Here is a 23,610-nt window from a genome sequence, read left to right as displayed (position 1 = left end):
TCATTGGATAGACATATGGATGAAAATGGAATAGTGTAGGTCAGATGGTTTCACAGGTCGGCGCAACATCGAGGGCCGAAGGGCCTGTACTGCGCTGTAATGTTCTAATTCTAAAAAAAAAAAGACTTGGACAACATCCAGGCTTAGGCTGATAAGAGGCAAGTAACATTCGCACCATACGAATGCCAGACAGTGACCATCTCCAACAGAAGAGAATCTAACCATTTCCCCTTGACATTCAACAGCATTACCATCATTGAATTCCTCCCACCAACAACATCCTGGGGTGGGGTGAGGGGGTCACCATTGACCAGAAACTTAACTGGACCAGTCTGAATCCTCAAAGATATGTACCAGAGTTGTTGGGGTTACCATTGATCAGAAACTGAACTGGAGTAGCCATATAACTACTGTGGCTACAAGAGCAGGTCAGAGGATGGGAATTCTGCGGCAAGTAACTCACCTCCTGACTCCCCAGTGCCTGTCCACGAGGCACAAGTCAGGAGTGTGATGGAATACTCTCCACTTGCCTGGATGAGTGCAATTCCAGTAAGAAGCTCCACCCAGGACAAAGCAGCCACTTGATTGGCACCCGATCCAGCCCCTTAAACATTCACTCCCTCCATTATCGACGCACAGTGGCAGCAGTGTGTACCATTTACAAGATGCACTGCAACAATGCACCAAGGCTCCTTCGACAGCACCTTCCAAACTCGCGACCTCTACCAACTAGAAGGACAAGGGCAGCAAATACATGGGAACACCACCAACTGCAAGTTCCCCTCCAAGTCACACGCCATCCTGACTTGGAACTATATCACTGTTCATTCACTGTCGCTGGATCAAAATCCTGGAACTCCCTTCCTAACAGCACTGTGGGTATACCTACCCCAAATGGACTGCAGTGGTTCAAGAAGGCAGCTCACCACCACCTTCTCAAGGGCAATTAGGGATGGGCAATAAATGCTGGGCTAGCCAGTGACGCCCACATCCTGTGAATGAATTTTTTAAAAACTGTATCCTTTATGATTTATCATGAAGCAGAAACAAAGTCAAGGCTCCACTTACACGAAACACTAAATGTAAAAGTGCACAATGCTAACTAAAGGTCTGTAGTTGCTTCTGTAAATTTTGCTATAAAGTTTAGTAGAGTAATTTTTTTTAAATTACATTGAAGGTTGGTTTGGTAATCCATGCTGACAGTATGAAGCGGATATTATTGTACAGACAGGGCATTTGCAGCCCTTGAGCTATGACAGGATGGATATGTGCATCTTGCCTTTTCATTAGAATCTTCATCCTCTATCATTATTTATCTTCTCGCATTGAATAAGAGAAAGCAAATTATTCTATTCATAAAAATGGGTGGGGGAGCTTTTTCATAAAAAGCATTAGATTAAGATGGTATGTTCACAGTAATGTTGTTCTTTAATACGTGTGCACAGCTTCGTGTTTCACCCACTGCTTGCATGAACTAGACTACAGTACATTCATGTTAACATTAATTAATGGCAGGATGTTTTACTACTAATAGTGAAGGTAATGAAATAATTTCACATATGTAGATGTTCCTTTGCGTGTAAATAGAATGTGAGTTGTCTAGGTTTGGTACTTCCAGTTGCACAGCTGCACAAAAGAGGCCAGGAGTTGAATGTGATGAGTAGTTTTGCAGTGGTACTGAGTCTTGGTTGAGTTATGCTAAGATGTTGGCACACAGTTGAAGTCATTGCATTTGATTGTGTCTTGTATTTGGATTAGCAGCCCCTTGTACCACTGCATGAAATATTGAAGCTGAAGGCTTTGCTTCTGTGTCTCTGAAGTTTTCTTGCATCAAAAACCTCTTTGCTGTGCTGTGGTCTTGTAAAGATCAGTGGCTGTGATGATTTAGCAGTAATCTCTGCACCAGATGGTGATACATCAGATACTCTTCCTGAAATGGACATGTGACCTGTCTTGCAACAAACCAGGGGGAGTCCTGTGTCACGTGGCACACTTAGCACTGATAGAGGCAGATTAGACAGCTGACCCTGTCAGCATCCACTGTTACAAAAACTAAACTTGACGTTTTGAGAACGTTCCTCTCCCAAAAGCTCTCATTTTCCGAGAGTGCGCTGCTCCACTGAGACCAGGTTGAATTGAAGAAGAAAGCTCAGTGTTTACAGCACAGAGCAAACGACACTGGAGGTGTTTTCAAATTTTCTCTTTTAAATCCGGGGAGAAAAAAGCCCCAGCAAAATCATCCTGCAAATGAACTGAAAGCCCCACGTACTCAGCCGTGGAATTTGAGGAATCTGGAGTAGACCCAGGCTTTGGAAGTTGTTGAATTTCTTTTTGTGTTTTTCCTTTTCCTATTGAGCCTGCACTATGGTTGTACAAGCAGCTGTCACGCCTGGAAGGACCAGGAGACTCTTGTTCAAAATTCCATACGGAACATTGAAAAGGAGCAGCGGTGAAAAGGTAAGAGGATTCATTCTCTGAGTCTCGAGTCAATATTAAACATATCCCTGCTTCAGTATTAAGGCTCTCAGTGTATATTACATCTGTTTCCAGTTACCATACCAAATATCACTGGCTTCTGCAGATTATTGCAGGATTGGGCGAGAATTTACTGTTCGATTCACTTCATTTTGGAAATGAATGGAAACTTCAGGCATTCACATGCCGTTTTTTGTTGAGCTCAAATAAAGCGAAAGATCTCGTGGTTATTTTTTGCTTTGCAGAGTGTAAATTGAACTGTGTGGTGTCGGGCATTGAAACTGACGGTGAAAATGAGCATTTGAGCATTGAATGGATGTGAGAGATCAGCTTCCAGCGAGTATCCTGTTTCCTGTATCACATTATGCCTGAAGCAACTGCCCATCTTGAAAAATTATATTGCAAAAATAATTAATGTACAGATTAATCATTAAAGCGATGGTATCAGGTCTGTCCAATTAATATCATCTGAAAAGATGTTTTAATTGTGGAGCTTCAGTAAAACTCTATCATATGTATGTCTTGATTGTAAATTGGTAGGGCCATTTCTTTCATTGTAACTGACAAGACTTTGTATATACGGTGCCAGTTGTTCCCAGACAGAAAACACCAATTTGTGCAGTGATTTTTTTGCCCCTGTTTAAATAATGTGACGATGGAATTTATGACAGCTTCAACTGCATAAACCATTCCTAAATATTGTAGCATTATATAAATAGCATGCATAATGCACTGTTTATTATTGTAATTGCTGTGCCTACACAGCTGCTTAAAACGTGTCTGTGAATTCTTATCGCCTGCATTGCATAATGCCGCAGCTAATTTCCTGAGAGATTATTGGGTAATAAAAGACGTTCACCATGTGACATAATACATCCCATGTTTCTTATCGACACTGGACATTGTCTCATTATATAACAGGATTCAGAAAGCAAAGGAATTAAGCAGATCTTTAAAGATGATGGAAAGTCTGGGCAGGAGTATTTCATTGTTCAAGAACCTTCCATTATCTGTTCAAAAACAAAACATATGTTGGGAAAAACAAGGCTCAACCTCTCTTTCAAACAGCAACTTTTGTGTTATACTGGGAAGACAGGCCATGTTGGTGGGGTTCCTTGTTATGGAATGCTCATGTAACATCAGTGGCAGCAAGGAGTGCCTTGTTTCCCAGAGCAGCTGTACCGATTGTATGTAGCATGTTAATCTGGAACCATCTCCCAGTGCTTGTCTGAAGTTGTGGATTATTATCTGTAGCGTTTCACTGTTAATGACATCAGTAGGGCAGTCAAAAGGCAAGGGGACTCAGCACAGAGGGCCTCCATTGAGAGAAAAAAATAATTAACAGCTTTTCTGACAAGTTAAGATTACATTTTTTCAATATATCTTTTTGACTAAAGAATAGGGCAGTACTCTGAGCAAAGTGATGTTCTATCTAAACTTTCCTTCCCCTCACATTTACCAGTTCTATATGGAGAGTGGTGAAGATCTGGAACAGACTGTCCATGGAGGCTGATAATGTTGGTACATTCAGGAGGGAACAGGATATATATTTGGAAGAGAAAGCAATTGACAGATGTGGGAGAGAATTACATGTCAGCATTTGAACTTTGTTTTAGACCATATGGAGTGATGGTTCTCTCCCACTTTTGGACATTGCTACATACAAGCACTGTAATGCTTTCAAAAAATACAAACACTGTAATCACGGTTTCACTCAGTGTATTAGTGATTTTTTTATGCACAGGATAATTCATAATATATTAATTGTATGGCTTAGCAATTTCAATAATCTTTAAAGCTCGTTAAAGTTACAAGTCACAACTTACATGCAGAATAAGCTTATCTTAATGGATCACAGCCAAGAACATCTAGTTTAAGTAGCTGGATCGATTGATTACTAGTTAAACAGTTGTTGCTGGGGTTTCCAGCAGTTTGATCAACACACACTTTGCCACTTTCCAAGCAGTTGACAAACAGTCTCTGCAAAGACACTTCTTGTAGTGGGAGGCAGTGACGTACTGGTAATGACACTAGACCTGTAATCCAGAGCCCAGGTTAATGCTCAGCAGACTTGGGTTTGAATCCCACCATGGCAGATGGTGAAATTTGAATTCAATTAATAATTCTGGAATTAAAAGCTAGTCTAATGGTGACCATAAAGCCATCGTCGATTGCTTTAAAAACCCATCACCCAATGGTCACGAACACCCTTTAAGGAAGGAAATCTGCCATTTTTACCTGGTCTGGCCTACATGTGATTCCAGACCCACAGTAATGTGGTTGACTCTTAAAATGCCATCTCAGATAGCCTAGCGATGCCCACATCCCACAAACAAATCATTAAAAAAAACACTGGCCATGAGATCAAACTGTAAATATTCAAATTCCAACATATAGTGTAATCATCGTGAACTTGTGTAAAGCAGAATTATTGGAAACCGGCTTGTGTTTGACTTGAAACCTTCCACAACAACACCTTGCATTTATATAGCGCTTTTAACATGATAAAACATCTCAAGATGCATCACAGGAGAATTAAGGAAAGAAATTTGACACTGATCCACAAAAGGACATATTAGGTACACATGAATAAAAACTTGGTCAAAGTATTAAAGAGCGACATAAAGGAGGAAAGAGAGGCGGAGAGGTTTAGGGAGGGTAATACAGAGCTTAGGCCTTCAGCAACTGAAGGCATGGCCACAAATGGTAGAGCGATTAAAATTGGGGATGCTCAGAAGGCCAGAATTTGCAGAGTGCAGAGATCTCAGTGGGTTATGGGGCTGGAGGAGATTGCCAAGGGTGAGACTATGAAGCAACTTGAAAACAAGGAAAATTGAGGCATTGCTTGATCAGGAGTCACTGTAGGTCAGCGAGCACAGGGGTGATATGGCAAACAGGACTTGGTGCAAGTTCGGAACTGGACAGCAGAGTTTTGAATGACCTCAGGTTTGTAGAGGGTAGAATGTGGGAGACCAACTATGAGTGCTATGGAATATTCAAATCTAGATTTAACAAAGGCATGGATGAGCTGAGACAATGTTGAATTTGGGTGATGTTACAGAAGTGGAAATAGGCGGTCTTAGTGATGGTGTGAATGTGTGGTAGGAAGCGTATCTTGGGTCGCATATGACACACAGTCATGATCTGTGGAAATTATTTGCATCTTCGTTCGCCAATTGTATAACTTTCCTTGCCCATCATTTTCATCTTCTCATCATCAATATCCACTTTATGATGTTGAGTTTCTGCTTGTTTTCTTCATTGCTCAACTTCTTTGGCAGGACTCAAAGATCCAGCAAGAATGGGGACATCATCTACCCATTCTTTCATACTACATTCGTGTTGCCACTTATTATCTTAGTCAAGTTATCAATGGCAATGAACAAGGTGTGTGATGAGGTACAGTCATGATGGACTTCCAGTTTCACCTTCAACCGTGCCGATATTTTTCCTTCAGTCCTTCCATAAGCATTTAGTTCCTTGTGTACCCACCACCCCATAGCCCCACCCTTTAACACCACCAATACCCTCAGGGATCCAGCCATTCCACCATACTGTTGCTCCAGATTGAGTCACACAGTTCCTTAACAACAACTTGCTTTTATATTATACACATGAAAAAATGCCTTGAGGCACTTAGCAACAGGCAGCTAGCCTTTAAAGAAGTGTGAGGTGAAATGACCAAAAGCCTAGTTGAAGAAATTGTTTTTCAGGAAACATTTGAAGACAGGGAGCTAGAGGAGGGAAGAGATGACGTTCCAGAGAGCAGCATTAAGATATTTGAAGAGTCTTCCAGAGTTGGAGTGGAGGAAGTGGCAGTGCACGGAAGGCTAAAGTCAGAGAACCAGAAGGCATTTTATTTTATTTATTTAGAGATACAGCACTGAAACAGGCCCTTCGGCCCACCAAGTCTGTGCCGACCAACAACCACCCATTTATACTAATCCTACATTAACCCCATATTCTCTACCACATCCCCACCATTCTCCTACCACCTACCTACACTAGGGGCAATTTATAATGGCCAATTTACCTATCAACCTGCAAGTCTTTGGCTGTGGGAGGAAACCAGAGTACCTGGCGGAAACCCACACGGTCACAGGGAGAACTTGCAAACTCCACACAGGCAGTACCCAGAACTGAACCTGGGTCGCTGGAGCTGTGAGGCTGCGGTGCTAACCACTGTGCCACTGTAGGTTTCAGAAATAGGTTGATAAGGCCATAGAAGATTTGCAGGTGAGGACAAGGATCCTAAATTCAATCTTTTGGCTGATAGGGAGCTTGTTTGTGAGGCAGGATGGTGAAGATGGCTGCTTTGAAATGGAGGGGAACAGTGCCTGAACTAAGGGGTAATTCACAAGCATTGAGCTATCGTATCAGGGTCTTTTCCAGACACATTGCACTTGTTAATCTGCTGTTGCAGTGTGAAGATCCAGTCAGCATACTGTATCCTCTATTGAAGCTGCAGGGACTGTTGTGCAGCCCTCTATCCTATTCAAGAGCACTCCAGCAAACACTGCTGGCATGCTGAACAAACAGGTGCCTCTGGAATTCTTACACATCTCATCTTCCTTCCTGCATAATGAAATTATCAGCTTCCAAATGTGAGCCTCATTGGATAACACTATGGAGCTTCTTCAGCTCCTCCCTCCCACACTGCGCCCGGCTTTAAATATCTCAACAGTAATTTGCATCATACACCCAAGGCTCTCCCACTTCTCCTGTTTGTTATATTTTGTTCTGTCTCCTTCCATGCAGTTTGCAGATCTTTTATTACTTCCTTGGATTGTTTGGTGGTTGAAAACATTTTGCAAGTTGGTAAGTAATTATTTCTATGAATTGGTGTCTAATATTGCCCTCCCTGATGGTGATGGGAGTAATCCCCTCCACTTATTTTAGTAAAGAAGAATTCCCTCAGTACTGCACTGAAGTGCCAGCCTGGATTATGTGCTGAAGTCTCTGGAATGGAGAGCCTTCTGACCCGAAGGCAGGATTGCTCTGACTGAGCCAGGTTGACATCCAATATTAGCATCAAACATTGCCAGAGCCCAGGTCCGCTGGGTACTCTAGGATACAGAGTAATGTGCTCGATGGTGTGCCTAATCCTTGTGAGTCAGCTCGATCTTCGAAGGGCTGGTCCTACTCCAGCAATGCAATATCTCTCCATTGCCCACAGCAACTTTCCTGTGGCCCCTCCGAATGACATTGTCAATTAATAATAAGCTAATTTATTCTCTAGGCCCATAGTCACTAAGAATTAGATGGAGACTAACCCATATTTCACACAATGACATGAAAGAGATGAGACCTGCATCCAATTATTGAGGCTTGGATTTCATAGAGTCATAGACCGGAATTTAATGTTCAGATGGTGACCCTGCTCACCCGTTGAAAAGTTGGGGGAGAGCTGCCACCCCCCACCCCATCACCCCCCCCCCCTCACAACCCCCGCCCCCACCCCCACAACAGGCCTGGGAGCCACCCTGCTATTTTGGATGACCCAGGCACTTAATTGGCCCTCGGTCGGGACTTCTGTCCCTCTGAGGCAGGAAGTCCCACCTCCAAAAGCTGCTGGCCAATCAGAGGACCAGCAGCTCCTCAGTTCCAGGAGCGCCACCGGGAGAGGTGGCCACTTCTGGGACTGCACAGAGCCAGAAGAGGCCGATGAACGTCACCCTTCAGGAAGGTAAGTGGGGATTGAGCCTCACTAGGGACAATCGGCTGGGCCTTTCAAGGGGGGGGATCAGATTGTAGGGGGGGTTAGTTTTGGCAGAGGTGGCCGGTGCTGCTAGGGGGACCCTCCATGGGATATTACTGGGCAGCCTCCTCAGGTGCTGATGCCCATCCACCGCTGGTAAAATACCAGCAGCGGTGGGCGGAGGCCCTTAAGTGGCAATTAATTGTAAATGCGTTGGAGGCAGTACAGAGAAGGTTTACGAGACTAATACCTGGAATGGGTGGGCTGTCTTACGAGGAAAGATTGGACAGGCTAGGCTTGTATCCACTGGAATTTAGAAGAGTGAGAGGCGACTTGATTGAAACATATAAGATCCTGAGGGGTCTTGACATGGTGGATGTGGAAAGGATGTTTCCTCTTGTGGGAGAATCTAGAATTAGGGGTCGCTGTTTAAAAATAAGGGGTCGCCCATTTAAGGCAGAGATGAGGAGAAATTTTTTCTCTGAGGGTTGTGAGTCTTTGGAATTTTCTTCCTCAAAAGGAGGTGGAAGCAGAGTCTTTGAATATTTTTAAGGCAGAGGTAGATAGATTCTTGATAAGCAAGGGGGTGAAAGGTTATCGGGGGTAGGTGGAAATGTGGAGTAATCAGTTTAGCCATGAACTTATTGAATGGTGGAGCAGGCTCGAAGGGCCGAGTGGCCTGCTCCTGCTTCTAATTCCTATGTTCGTATGAGACATTAAAAGTTCTTTGTTGATCAACTGGAAACTGCAGCTTTGGATATTTTCCCACAGTAGCCAATCTTTAATGTATATTTATAGTTTGCTGATAATTTTGGTTCACTCCTACCTCTGAGTCAGAAGATTGAGGCTTCAGGCCCCACGCCAAGGACTTAAACACATAATCTCAGTGGACACTCCGTTGTAATACGGAGGGAGTGCTGCAGTGTCTCAGGTGCCGTCTTTCAGAAGCGATATAAAAACAAAGGGCCAGTCTGACTGTTCATCTGGATGTAAAACGATGGCATAGCATTATTCAGAGAGAGGCAGGGAGTTCTCTCTGTGCCCTGGATAAAATTCCTGCACGGAAACAAATCAGATTAGCTGACCAGCCATCTGATTTACTATCGTGAGGTTTTGTTGTGCACAGGTTACCACATTTAACTAAATAACCACAGTGCCTACACTTCAAAAGTAATGCACTTGTGCAAAGTACTTTGTGATAAAGCACAAGACAAATGCATTTTATTCTTTCTTTAGTAATTCGAGTCAAATCTATTAAGAAATATATAACATTTTGGGAATTAATGACATTTTTCCAATTTAATTCTCAATGTCCTATAATACTTTGTTACTCAGGACCTATAAAATATTGTGCAGTAATGCACTGTCATGCAGATCTTGTTTAACTGAGTGAGCATTTTGAAATAATCATTTTAATTGCTATAACAAAAAAAGATAGCTTATGGGCATGAGAGATTTGATGAAGCTTGACAGCTTCATTTCATATAGTAAAATGCCAATTTTAAAAGGCAGATCTTGGTGAAGATTTAGGTGATTATGGGAATCATTGTGATGACTTTCCAGCCAGTCATCATCCTATTAGAACTGAGCAGGGAAATGAATAATTATCATGGTTCCAAGTGTGTAGTAGTGGAAAAGATTGACCCAAGGATATTGGGAGCTGATGGTACAGGGCGAATACTAATGAATTTTTAAAATCCTGGCAGCACACTGGCTGAGAATCAAACTTGCTGTTTATCAACGCTTCATAGAAAGCTGTTGTAGCTGTGTAACCATTGTGCATTATGTAATTTACTGCAATAATAGATTGACTAAATAAATCTGTAGAAATGTTACCATGCAGATATTAGGCTCCCTGATGGCTCCGTTGGGAAGTGCGCTATTCAACAACAACAACTTTCATTTATATAGCGCCTTTCACACAATAAAACAGCCCAAGGTGCCTCACAGGAACATTATCAAACAAAATTTTGACACTGAGCCACATAAGAAGATATTAAGTTAGATGACCAGAAGCTTGGTAGGTTTTCAGGAGTGTCTGAAAATTGGGGAGGGAGGTAGAGAAGCTGTTTAGGGAAAAGTTTAGGGAAGGCATTCGAAGCTGAATGGGAATTGGTGCGAATTAGGACACGGGCAACAGGCTTTTGAATGAGCTCACGTTTACCCAAGATAAAACTGGAAGATATAACGTGCAGTTGCTTGTAGAATGAACTGACTGTGACCAGTGTTGTGACTGGGCTATACAGTGAGACACATCTGGATTGACCATTGAGTAATTTCATCGTTTTCTGAGATGCTCATCGTGGCTGCAGAGTAAATGGAAACAGCTTAGATTCTCTTCCCAGTTGCATTCAGATCAAATTGTGTAAAAGTGGCAAGAATACCTTGCTTAGAAATGGATCGAGTGATGTGAAACCAGTAGTGAATTTTTCCTTTATGAGCCATGACTTGTCATCAAAACACTAATGTTAGGAGTTTTAAAACATTTAGCAACTTTTAAAGGCTGATTCTGCGATCCAGAATGCCCAGCAGGGACCAGCATTCCCAGGGAGTGCTTCTTGGGCATTCACAAGTTGGGCATTGCCATTTGCCAAGATGTGCTCCCTGCAGGCACTGTTCCTTGCTCCATTAGTCTGCACAAGGACGAAACATCTTATTTATTTATTTAGAGATACAGCACTGAAACAGGCCCTTTGGCCCACCGAGTCTGTGCCGACCAACAACCACCCATTTATATTAATCCTACATTAACCCCATATTCCCTACCACATCCCCACCATTCTCCAACCACCTACCTATACTAGGGGCAATTTACAATGGCCAATTTACCTATCAACCTGCAAGTCTTTGGCTGTGGGATGAAACCGAAGCACTCAGCGGAAACCCACGCAGACACAGGGAGAACTTGCAAACTCCGCACAGGCAGTACCCAGAATTGAACCCGGGTCGCTGGAGCTGTGAGGTTGCGGTGCTAACCACTGCACCACTGTGCCGCGCACTGCGCCTTAAATACCCTCATGTCACAGGTCAGTGGCACTGGCAGGAAAAGCAGGAAAACATGATTAAACTTCCAAAATATAGGGCCGATGGAAGAATAAGCTCTGTACAAGATGAAAAGGACTCTCCTGCTCGCTCAGCGGATAAACGGAGGGGGCTATAGATTTGAAAAAGCAGCCATTAGAGCTGACCTGAGAACCATTGTCTAGGGACGGGAGATGTTGAGAGTGGGCTTGCCTCTTGTTTGCTGCCCAGTGACTCCAGATGGAAAGTGCAGATATTGGGAGAGGCAGGATCCTGCTCCATTATGAGATCACCCATGATCAGACAACCAACTTGATTTTTTTTTCCAAAAATATACTTTTATTATCATATTTGCAAAGTTACATTACAGTACAATTCAGGTGTGGCCGTGCATACAGTGCAATAAAGGTCAGTTTAGTTAAATATGGTACATGGGACTTAGTGCACCTCATTCCACTTACAATGCAGATTGCACCGACATTTACATTACAGTAAACATACAGCCCAAGGTGTTTTACACGTGCTGTAGCCCCTCAGTGACCTAGGGCACGAGGGCTCGAAACTGATCTTTTCCCATTGAGCCTTTGTGGCGGCTGCTCCGAGCTTCAGTGCGTCCTCTCAGTACATAGAACGTGCTGGTCTGCTCAGTCTGTCCGCTCTCACAGGAAGCATGGCTGCCTAGCTGAGGGCACAGTGGACTGGTGGCATAACACTCACATCACATCACAAATTGGCATCTTCACAAAGGAGGGCAGAAAACTACCAAAGGGGAGAAAGTGGAGAATAACTAGTACTTAAGAGGAAGAAAACTATCAATCAAAAGTCCTAATTGGAGTATGGCTTTTAATTCCCTCAAAGTATCACCTCCACAGGTTGCTGTTAATTAATTCACTGATCGCTCTCAGCTCTGTTAACCTGTGTGAAATGAATTGCCCAGCAACCAGTGTTTTGTGTAAATGACAAGTAATACAAATCTCGATATTTCAAAAAGTCGGTTAATGAATCTGCCTCAGTTACCCTACCTGTAACTCAAACTTTGTGTTCTTCATTCTTTGTAAGAAGATAGGCCTCTTATCGTACTTTCAGTTAATTGCTGAAGTGGAGATCCAGATTGATCTTATCTGTAACTGTTTGCGACATATCTTTGTGAGATGCTTTCTCCACAGCTGCCTGACAAGACTCTGCTAATAAATCAGACCCTGAAGCTATCGGCACTTCTGACAGAGGGAGAAAAAGGGGAAATCAAAGAGCAACTACGGACGGGTCCATTACCACAAGACCTCCTGCTGAAGCAGAACAGAGGCCAGTGAGATATTGGGCTATATTTTATTCAGGTATCGGGGGTCCTGACGATGTGGGGAGACCCGCCTTGGCCCTCCATCGGACCCCCTTAGCTATTTAACGGTGGGTAGGCAATTAACTGCCCGCCCTCAGCAACACTGTCCCTTTAAGGGCCAAGCTCCCACCTCCTGAGCTGCTGACCAATCGGAAGGCCGGCAGCTCAGCAGTACCACCAGCAAATGTGCCACACTGCGAGCTAGATATATTAATACACAGGGCCCTGTTCTTGGCAGACAGAAAGAACATGTACACACATTGCACCTGTTTCAGCTGAACAAAATAAGTGACCACCATTCGCTGGTTCATTTCTCAGGACAACGCCTTGACCAATCAGAGTCAAGCTGCCTGGTTTAAATTTCAAACAAAGCTTGGCAGTGAACTGTCAGTCACCGGACACTGGTGCATTCTCCATGGCAATGCCTCCACCAATCAGAGTTCACTTGCTAATCAGTCAGCACTCTCTTCTCAGGCAGGATAAGTTAAGTTGGCTGAGCAAGCCACTCAGTTGTACCTAACTGCTACGAAGTCAATAAAAAGGAATGAAACCGGACGGACCACCCGGCATCGAACTAGGCACCAGAAACGACAACGGCAAACCCAGCCCTGTCGACCCTGCAAAGCCCTCCTTACTAACATCTGGGGGCTTGTGCCAAAGTGGGGAGAGCTGTCCCACAGACTAGTCAAGCAACAGCCTGACACAGTCATGCTCACGGAATCATACCTTACAGACAATGTCCCAGACACTGTCATCACCATCCCCGGGTATGTCCTGTCCCACCGGCAGGACAGACCCACCAGAGGTGGTGGCACAGTGGTATACAGTAGGGAGGGAGTTGCCCTGGGAGTCCTCAACATCGACTCCGGACCCCATGAAGTCTCATGGCATCAGGTCAAACTTGGGCAACTTAATCCTACTGATTACCACCTACCGCCCTCCCTCAGCTGATGATTCAGTACTCCTCCATGTTGAACACCACTTGGAGGAAGCACTGAGGGTGGCAAGGGCACAAAATGTACTCTGGGTGGGGAACTTCAATGTCCATCACCAAGAGTGACTCGGTAGCACCACTACTGACAGAGCTGGCCAAGTTCGAAAGGACATAGCTGCTAGACTGGTTCTGCGGCAGGTGGTGAGGGAACCAATACGAGGGAAAAACATACTTGACCTCGTCCTCACCAATATGCCTGCCGCAGATGCTTCTGTCCATGACAGTATTGGTAGGGGTTACCACCGCACAGTCCTTGTGGAGACGAAGTCCCGCCTTCACATTGAGGATACCCTCCATCGTGTTGTGTGGCACTACCACCGTGCTAAATGGGATAGATTTCGAACAGATCTAGCAATGCAAAACTGGGCATCCATGAGGTGCTGTGGGCCATCAGCAGCAGCAGAATTGTACTCAACCACAATCTGTAACCTCATGGCCCGGCATATCCCCCACTCTACCATTACCATCCAGCCAGGAGACCAACCCTGGTTCAATGAAAAGTGCAGGAGGGCATGCCAGGAGCAGCACCAGGCATACCTCAAAATGAGGTGTCAACCTGGTGAAGCTACAACACAGGACTATCTGCATGCCAAACTGCGTAAGCAGCATGCGATAGACAGAGCTAAGCAATCCCATAACCAACGGATCAGATCTAAGCTCTGCAGTCCTGCCACATCCAGCCGTGAATGGTGGTGGACAATTAGACAACTAACTGGAGGAGGTGGCTCCACAAATATCCCCATCCTCAATGATGGGGGAGCCCAGCACATCAGTGCAAAAGATAAGGCTGAAGCATTTGCAACAATCTTCAGCCAGAAGTGCCGAGTTGATGATCCATCTCGGCCTCCTCCTGAAGTCCCCAGCATCACAGATGCTAGACTTCAGCCAATTCGATTCACTCCGCGTGATATCAAGAAACGACTGAAGGCACTGGATACTGCAGAAGCTATGGGCCCTGACAATATTCCGGCAATAGTACTGAAGACCTGTGCTCCAGAACTTGCCGGTCAGAGGCTAGGAATTCTGTAACGAGTAACTCACCTCCTGACTCCCCAAAGCCTGTCCACTATCTACAAGGCACAAGTCAGGAGTGTGATGGAATACTCTCCACTTGCCTGGATGGGTGCAACTCCAACAAAACTCAAGAAGCTGAACACCATCCAGGACAAAGCAGCTCGCTTGATTGGCACCCCATCTACAAACATTCACTCCCTCCACCACCGACGCACAGTGGCAGCAGTGTGTACCATCTACAAGATGCACTGCAGCAATGCACCAATGCTCCTTAGACAGCACCTTCCAAACCCGTGACCTCTACCAACTAGAAGGACAAGGGCAGCAAATGCATGGGAACACCACCACCTGCAGATTCCCCTCCAAGTCACACACCATCCTGACTTGGAACTATATCGCCGTTCCTTCACTGTCGCTGGATCAAAATTCTGGAACTCCCTTCCTAACAGCACTGTGGGTGTACCTACCCCACATGGACTGCAGCGGTTCAAGAAGGCAGCTCACCACCACCTTCTTAAGGGCAATTAGGGATGGGCAATAAATCCTGGCCTAGCCAGCGACGCCCACATCCCTGAATGATTAAAAAAAAAGTTGTTGTTTTCCCTTTCGTTGGTTATTCTTGCGTATTGTCCTGATGAGTGCAAGACAAAAAGCTTCGCTGTTGTATTATAGTTCTAAGATTTACACTAGCAATGGGTTGTTGAATGTAGCAACATTTTAACCTCGGTTTTGACCCAAAGCCAATCAACCATGCATCACCAATAATTCATTATCTACAGTGAGCCTCACTGACAAGCCCAACAGTTATTGCCCATCTCCTTTATTGTGTTATCGCTTCCTTCCCTTTGAATAAGACTTGGCTTTCTTTTTGGGAGCAGGGCAAGAATTCCAAACATTCTTCCTGAAGTTTGTCAAAGAGTCATTTACAACCTGGAAGGAGGCCATTTGGCCCATCGAGTCAATCGAGTCTGCCATCTATGCCAGCTCTCTGCAGAGCAATCCAGTCAGTCCCACTCACCCGCTTGATCCCTGTAGCCCTGCAAGTTTATTTCCTTCTTGTGCCCATCCAATTTCCCTTTGAAATCATCGATTGTCTCCGCTTCCACCACCCTTGTGGGCAGCGAGTTCCAGGGAGGTCATTACCATCCGCTGCATAAAAAATTTCTTCCTCACATTCCCCCTGCATCTCTTGCCAAAAACCTTCAATCTGTGTCCCCTAGTCCTTGTAGCATCAGCTAATGGGAACAGTCTTTCCTTGTCTAACTTACCTGTCATAATCTTCTACATCTATCATATCTCCCTTCAACCTCCTTTGCTCCAGGGAGAACAACCCAAGCTTCTCCAACCTAACCTTGTAATTAAAATCCCCCATCCCTGGAACCATTCTGGTAAATCTCTGCACCCTGTCAAGGACCTTTACATCCATCCTAAAGTGTGGTGACCAGAACTGGACACAATACTCTAGTTGGGGCCTAAACAGAGCTTTATAAAGTTTCAGTATAACTTTCCTGCTTTTGTACTCAATGCCTCTATTTATGAAGTACAAGATCCCAGATGATTAACTCACCACTCTCTCAATATTTCCTGCCACCTTCAAAGATCGATGCACATGCACCCCCAGGCCCCTCTGTTCCTGCACACTCTTTAAAACTGTGCCATTAAGTATATATTTCCTCACCCTATCCCTTATGCCAAAATGCATCACCTCGCACTTGTTTTATTAAATTCCATCAGCTACTTGCCTGCCCATTCTTCCAGCTTATCACTGCTCTGTTGCAGGTGTTTTCTATCATCCTCATTGTTTGCCACTCCTCCATGTTTGATATCATCGGCAAATTCTGAAATTCTACTCTGTATTCCAAGAGCCAAGTCATTTATATATAGCAAAAAAAAGCAGTGGTCCCAGCACTGACCCTTGGGGAATACCACTGTCTACCATCCTCCAGTCTGAAAAACAACCATTTACCCACAACTCGCTGTTTTCTGTCCTTGAACCAATTTTAAAAAATCTAATTGGACACTGACCATCCTATTCCATGAGTCTCAATTTTGTTAACCAGCCGTTTATGCGGTACTTTATTAAAAACTTGCTTAAAATCTATATAGACAACATCCACCGCATTCTCTTCATCAACCTTCTTTGTTAATTCATCTAAAAATTCATTTACATTAGTCAAGCATGATCCACCTTTTACAAATCCATGCTGGGTATCCTTAGTTAACTCAAACCGCTCCAAGTGCCTGTTGATTTTTTTCCCCAGATTATTATTTCTAAAACTTTACCCACCACTGATGTTAAACTAAATGGCCTGTAGTTGCTAAGACTGTCCTTACACCCTTTCTCGAAAATGGGTGTCATATTTGCCACTCTCCAGTCTTCTAGCACCTCCCCCATATCTAGGGAAGATTGGAAGATTATGGTAAGCCTTCTGCTATCTCAACTCCACTTCCTTGAGCAACCTGGGATGCAAGCCATCCGGACTAGGTGACTTAACCACTCTAAGCATAGCCAGCCTTTCCAATACACCCTCCCTGTCTCAATTTTTACCCAATCCATTGCCTCTACTCTGCTTCTACTGATACTTTATCAGCATCCTCTTAGTAAACACCGATACAAAGTACTCATTAAGTAGTATAAAAGCAAAATACTGCAGATGCTGGAAATCTGAAATAAAAACAGAAAGTGCTGGAAATACTTAGCAGGTCAGGCAGCATCTGTGGAGAGAGCAGCAGAGTTAACATTTCAGGTTTGTGACCTTTCATCAGAACAGTTCTGTGACTGCCCTGCAGATTTACTCCTCTATCTCTCACTACTTGGAGGCCTTTTGGATACCCTTAGTAGTGTGATTATACCCTTTTTTGCTTCTCAACTCTAACCAGATAGATTCTACCCTTGCCCTCACAATGACATCCCCTCTTTGCAACACTACAATGTATTCCTTAATCAGTTCTGCCACCCCACCTCCCTTTTCTCCTTCTCTATCTTTTCTGAACACTTTATCTCCTTGTATAATAAGCGCCCAGTCCTCACCATTTTTAAACCATGTTTCTGTTATTGCCAATACATCATATTCCCATACTGCTATTTGTGCTTGTAGCTCACCAACCTTATTCATCACACTTTGTGAGTTTACACACATGCATTGTAAACCTGTCTTTGTATTCTTTGTAGTCCTTCTCAGTCTGCTCCCATCTCACACGGTACTGCTCCCTTCTCTAGTATTGTCTAACACTCTCACATTATGCACCTTATTCCTCTTTTCTACCTCTTTATTCTGGTGCCCATCCTCCTGCCAATTTAGTTTAAACCCTCCCCAACCACATTAACTTTATTTTCCAAACTCCAGCCTCCAAATAAAGGGCAGGAGGGAAACCTTCCAGGATACATTACCTTACACAGAGATTTACTGGAATTTTTTTTTATATTCATTCCTGGGGATGTGGGCATCACTGGCCAGGCCAGCATTTATTGCCCATCCCTAATTGCCCATGCAAAGGTGGTGGTGAGCTGCCTTCTTGAACCGCTGCAGTCCATTTGGGGTAGGTAGACCCACAGTGCTGTTAGGAAGGGAGTTCCAGGATTTTGACCCAGTGACAGTGAAGGAACGGCGATATAGTTCCAAGTCAGGATGGTGTGTGACTTGGAGGGGAACCTGCAGATGGTGGTGTTCCCATGCATTTGCTGCCCTTGTCCTTCTAGTTGGTAGAGGTCGCGGGTTTGGAAGGTGCTGTCTAAGGAGCCTTGGTGCGTTGCTGCAGTGCATCGTGTAGATGGTGTACACTGCTGCCACTGTACGTCGGTGATGGAGGGAGTGAATGTTGAAGGTGGTGGATGGGGTGCCAATCAAGCGGGCTGCTTTGTCCTGGATGGTGTCGAGCTTTTTCAGTGTTGTTGGAGCTGCACCCATCCAGTCACGTGGAGAGTATTCCATCACACTCCTGACTTGTGCCTTTAGATGGTGGACAGGCTTTGGGGAGTCAGGAGGTGAGTTACTTGCTGCAGGATTCCTAGCCTCTGACCTGCTCTTGTAGCCACGATATTTATATGGCTATTCCAGTTCAGTTTCTGGTCAATGGTAGCCCCTAGGATGTTGATAGTGGGGGATTCAGCTATCGTAATGCCATTGAATGTCAAGGGGAGATGGTTAGATTCTCTGTTGTTGGCAATGGTCATTGCCTGGCACTTTTGTGGCATGAGTGTGACTTGTCACTTATCAGCCCAAGCCTGGATATTGTCCAGGTCTTGCTGCATTTCGACACGGACTGCTTCAGTAGCTGAGGAGTCACGAATGGTGCTGAACATTGTGCAATCATCAGCAAACATCCCCACTTCTGACCTTATGATTGAAGAAAGGTCATTGATGAAGCTGCTGAAGATGGTTGGGCCTAGGACACTACCCTGAGGAACTCCTGCAGTGATGTCCTGGAGCTCAGATGATTGACCTCCAACAACCACAACCATCTTCCTTTGCGTTAGGTATGACTCCAACCAGTCGGTTCCAGAGTTGAGAGTTTGCAGTTACGTGGAGTGACTGGAGAAGCTGTTTGTATTCTCCTTAGAGCAGAGAACATTAAGAGGATAGAGGTCTTCAAAATCGTGAAGGGTTTAGAGTAAATAAAGAGAAACTGTTTCCAATGGCTGAAGGTTCCATAAGCAGAGGGCATAGATTTAATTTGATTGACAGAAGAGCCCTAGGTGACATGAGGAAAAACTTTCTACACAACGAGTGTTTTGGATTTGGAATGTCCTGCTTGATAGGGTGGTGGATACAGATTCAACAGTGGCCTTCAAAATGGAATTGGATAAATACTTGAAGGAGAAAAAATGTCAGTGATATGAGGAAGATGGTGGGGGTAGGGGGCTGCTTGGGACAAACTGGATTGATATTACTTCTTAGGTCAAGTACAGCAACCTTTCAGTAAAGGTTTCAGTTGTGCAGTGCAACGTATGAAACTACATTCTAGTCACAGCGAGTTGATGTGTGAACTTTTTTCCCTATATTTTCCACTTCTCCTTTTCTTCCCAGAGTTCTGACCTCATGTACATCATCATTCCCTGACATAAACAGCCATTAAGCTCAGATTCCGTTGTTCAACATCAGTCCATTAGTCGACTTCCTATTGACAGGAAAACGCATAACTTCATATTGTCACTTAACATTTGAGTTCTTTGTTTGAACAGTTGAGTGCGCCATGAAGAATACTGAATGGTGTTTTTTATGTGCTGTGCACTGGGTTTGGACCTGCAGCACTTTTGATAAAAGTCTGTGATGAATCATATGTTGCTAAACTGGGATCAGAAAGGCTTCACTGTTGACTGCCTGCTTTAATCTTGCGTCGAAATCAGTCCACAAGGGTTGCGTGATAGCTCTTATAAATTAAAACTGCTGAACTGCTCCTTAAAATTTTGATCCAAATTTGCTGTTGCCATGTGTTGTGGCTGCTTTCCCTTTCATGTTTTACAGGAGTTGGTCAAAATAGACTGAATAAAATTGTGTGGTGACAATCTTGCAAAACGTTTGCTACTGGAATTATTACGCTTATCACACATTTGCACGTCAAGTTTTTAATCTTGCAATTTGAAAATGGACGTGAGCCAGGAAGATTTTCAGAAGCATGAAAATTACATAAAAGCTAAAAGAAATCACCTTGGCCAAGTTTATGTACCATGATGATGAATATTAATTTGGGATGCTTACTGATGCAAATGGGCACCTCCTGTCTCCTACACTAAGAATAATAGTGTCGGCACATTTTTCCACAGATGTGGGCAGTAGTCTGAGAAACATATTATTGGTACCTTATCATCTTCAGAATTATTATCCTGTAGTGAGGTAATAGGGCTGTGATGTTTACACAATTTAAAAAGCATGACATAGAAAATGCGCACAGAAACAGGCCATTCGGCCCCACCAGTCCATGCCAGCGTTTATACGCCACTCGAGCCTCCTCTCATCCTTCCTCATCGAACTCTTTATTTTAAATAAAAATAATAAAAATAAATAAATCTATCAATAGACAAAAGGGGAGTCATTTTAACCCCCCCCCCCCAACCAGAAAAATGGGTGTGTTAAGGTCAGATGAGATGTAAACATTTTTCAGGATCACCAGCCTGACCCCATCCCGTCCACTTCTTGGTTTAACGGAGGCAGGATGTGGAGCAGGCACCCAATCCACTGGCAGGGGATTTAACTATTATAGTCAGGCTGACAGCCTCACATTTAACCAGTCTGACAGCTTGAGCCCTGGCTTGCTGGGTTTCCCAGGCTTCAGGAAACTGAAAAGCTGACGGCTCAAGGGAGATGCACAGGCAGCTTTGGGAGGGAGGTAAGTGTCCTGACAGCACTGGTTGGGGCCAACAGGAGCAGGAGAGGTTCCTCCCTGTGGACCTCACTACCTTCGTATCTGCCATTGGACGCCCCCCCAGTCCATCTGAATTCCCCCACCCAAACACCCTGGGATTGGAAACTGCCCCCTGGGATCTAAACCCCTCAGGGGTCGCATCACCACCTGATCCCTGCCCCGCACTCTCCCACTACCACAGCAGCAAGTTGCCTACCTACTCCAGTAGCTGCAGCCTCCTCCAGAGTGCTCCCTGCCCGAACTGGGAGTCAGATTCCCAGTGGGCAACCTTTTGGGCAAAAAGAATGCAGGTTATGGAGTAAAATCTCCTCTCGCCCCTCACCCCCAGCTACGTAATCCGCCCCAGTCAATATCGGGGCCAAAGCTGCAACACAAAGTGGTTTGGCCGTGCAAAGGCATTATAAAGAAGTGAGAGTGTAGAACTGCTTCTTGTTAGATACTGTGGCAATGCACTATATCCAAAATTCTATCATTAATTTGTGAGATTGCAAATTAAGCCTCAGAATGACAAAAGACCAATTTGAAGATTGATACATTTCAGTATTTTAGTTTATGTCCTCATAAAAGTGCATTTTTATGAGTCAGAATCCTGTGGAAACCTATCAAGCAGAAGAGCGCATGGTCAGAGGTGTCAGTGGGCAGGAATACATTGGCTGGGGTGATGCAATAGCATGATTGAGGATCAGCATGTGGTCCTGTGATGGATTGATAATGTAAATTCAAGGCAATGATTAGATTGGCGTCAGTGAGCATATTACTGAGCGCATAGACAATAAACAATAACTGTTTCCCCCCCCCCCCACCCGCCTCCAAAGAATAATAGATTTAAGGGACATACTTCTTATACATTAATTGGTGATTAACCCGTTAGACAGAAAGCTAAATTTATCTGGTTAAGAATTTGATTAAAGATTATAGAGATATAATGTTATAGGGATAAGTATAGACAGACAATCAAATATTCTCTTGGAATAATCTCTTCGAAAGCACCTTCCAAACCCGTGACCTCTACCATCTAGAGGTACAAGGGCACCAGACGCATGGGAACACCACCACCTGCAAGGTCCCTGCCAAATCACATAGCGTCCTGACTTGGAACTATATCGCTGTTCCATCACTGTCACTGGGTCAGAATCCTGGAAAACCCTCCCTGACAGCACTGTCCGGTTCAAGAAGGCATCTCACCAACACCATCTCAGGGCAATTAGGAATGGGCAACAAATGCTGGTCCTGCCGCAACACCCACATCCCATGAATGAATAAAAATAAAGTAATATTTGTGTTTATGCCGAAGAGTTGCCATCAGAGGAAAGTAAACAGGCAGAGTTTAATACTGGGGGTGTGAAGATGGTTAGATATTCTTGATTACCTTTTGGGATTCGGGGATAATTATAAAGGTGGTAGTTATATGTAGGGATGATAATGTAGTGGTTCTATCGCCTTGCTAGTAATCCAGAAGTATGGGTTGATGATTTACAGATATGTGTTCAAATCCCACCATGGCACTTGGGGGAATTTCAATGCGACTGGTTAAATAAATTTGGGATTGAGAAGCTGATGCCAGTTGTGGTGATTATAAAACTGCTAGATTGTTGTTTTTAAAAAAAAACCATCTGCTTCACTGATGTGCTTGAGGGAAGGGAAATTCTGGTCCATGTGTGACTCCAGACCTAGAGCAAAGTGGCTGACTCTGAAAATGGCTGTTCAGTTATGCCATGATAACAAAGTATAATCATATAGACCTTTACCTTACGAGATTAATGGGATGAGGGTAGAGTTGGCTGAATGGGTCAAATGGCCTTTTCTTAGTCTATGTTCTTTTATTAATTAGTGATTGAAGGAAGGACTTGTGTAATATCTCCATATGAACATCAACAAATGAGTTGAAATGCTTGTTTCTGTAATGATTTCTTTATTTCCCCATTTAGTACATGGTTGGCATTGTTAGTTTTATCAGTTGTTTGATGTACTTGTGTTGTACAGAGCAGCTTGGGTAGGTGTGTGCACCAGTGATGCTGTGGAAGGCATGCAAAATGGAAGAGTTGTGAAAAGAAAAGGAAAACTTGCCTTTTCATGGCACCTTTCACAACCTCAGGACATCCCAAAGTGCTTTACAACCAATGAAGTAACTTTGAAGTGTAGTCACTGTTATTATTAAGGAAACACAGCAGTAATTCACACAGAGCAAGATCCCACAAACAGCAATGTAATAATAACCAGATAATCTGTTTTAAAGTGATGTTGAGTGAAGGATAAATATTGGCCAGGACATCAGGGATAGCTTCCCTGCTCTTCTTCAAGATAGTACTATGGGGTTATTTACATCTACCTGAGAAGGCAGACAGGGCCTCAGTTTAACATCACATCTGAAAGACAGTGCCTCTAACAGTGCAGCACCTCCTCAGTACTGCACTGGATTGTCAACCTATGAGATTGTGCTCAGGTCTCTCAAGTAGGAGTCGAACCCACAGTTACCCACTGAGCCACAGCTGATACTCTGAGGATTTGTGACATTGTCCATCATGGTGTAAGCATGTGACTGGGACAGAGCAGCTTGATGGTGTGGCCGCATCCTTTTTACCAAACCATCTCTGTGTGACTTCAGTTGATACTGCTGTTGCTGATTAAAACATGCTACTTTGGCATCTCAAGAGAGATCATTTGTAATTTCTGTATTAGCATCTTCTACCAGAATAAAGTGGTCAAGTT

General features: G+C 44.1%; 1 protein-coding gene across 2 annotated transcripts in view; it reads left to right on the top strand.

The window, feature by feature from the left end:
• frmd4a (FERM domain containing 4A) overlaps positions 1 to 23,610 on the top strand; it is a 688,700-nt gene that overhangs the window by 338,985 nt on the left and 326,105 nt on the right. Inside the window, exon 1 of one of the 2 annotated variants that reach the window (XM_068059569.1) lies at positions 2,365 to 2,457. The exons of the other annotated variant lie outside the window; for it this stretch is intronic. Within the exon in view, the coding sequence (XP_067915670.1) occupies positions 2,365 to 2,457 (93 nt within the window). Of the gene's footprint in view, positions 1 to 2,364; positions 2,458 to 23,610 lie in introns of those variants that run through there. 2 annotated transcript variants of the gene reach the window in all.

This window comes from Heterodontus francisci, chromosome 27 (assembly GCF_036365525.1).
Source record: "Heterodontus francisci isolate sHetFra1 chromosome 27, sHetFra1.hap1, whole genome shotgun sequence".
Classification (NCBI taxonomy): domain Eukaryota; kingdom Metazoa; phylum Chordata; class Chondrichthyes; order Heterodontiformes; family Heterodontidae; genus Heterodontus; species Heterodontus francisci.
The sequence above is the reverse complement of the archived record's forward strand: the minus strand, read 5'-3'. Positions and strand labels throughout refer to the sequence as shown.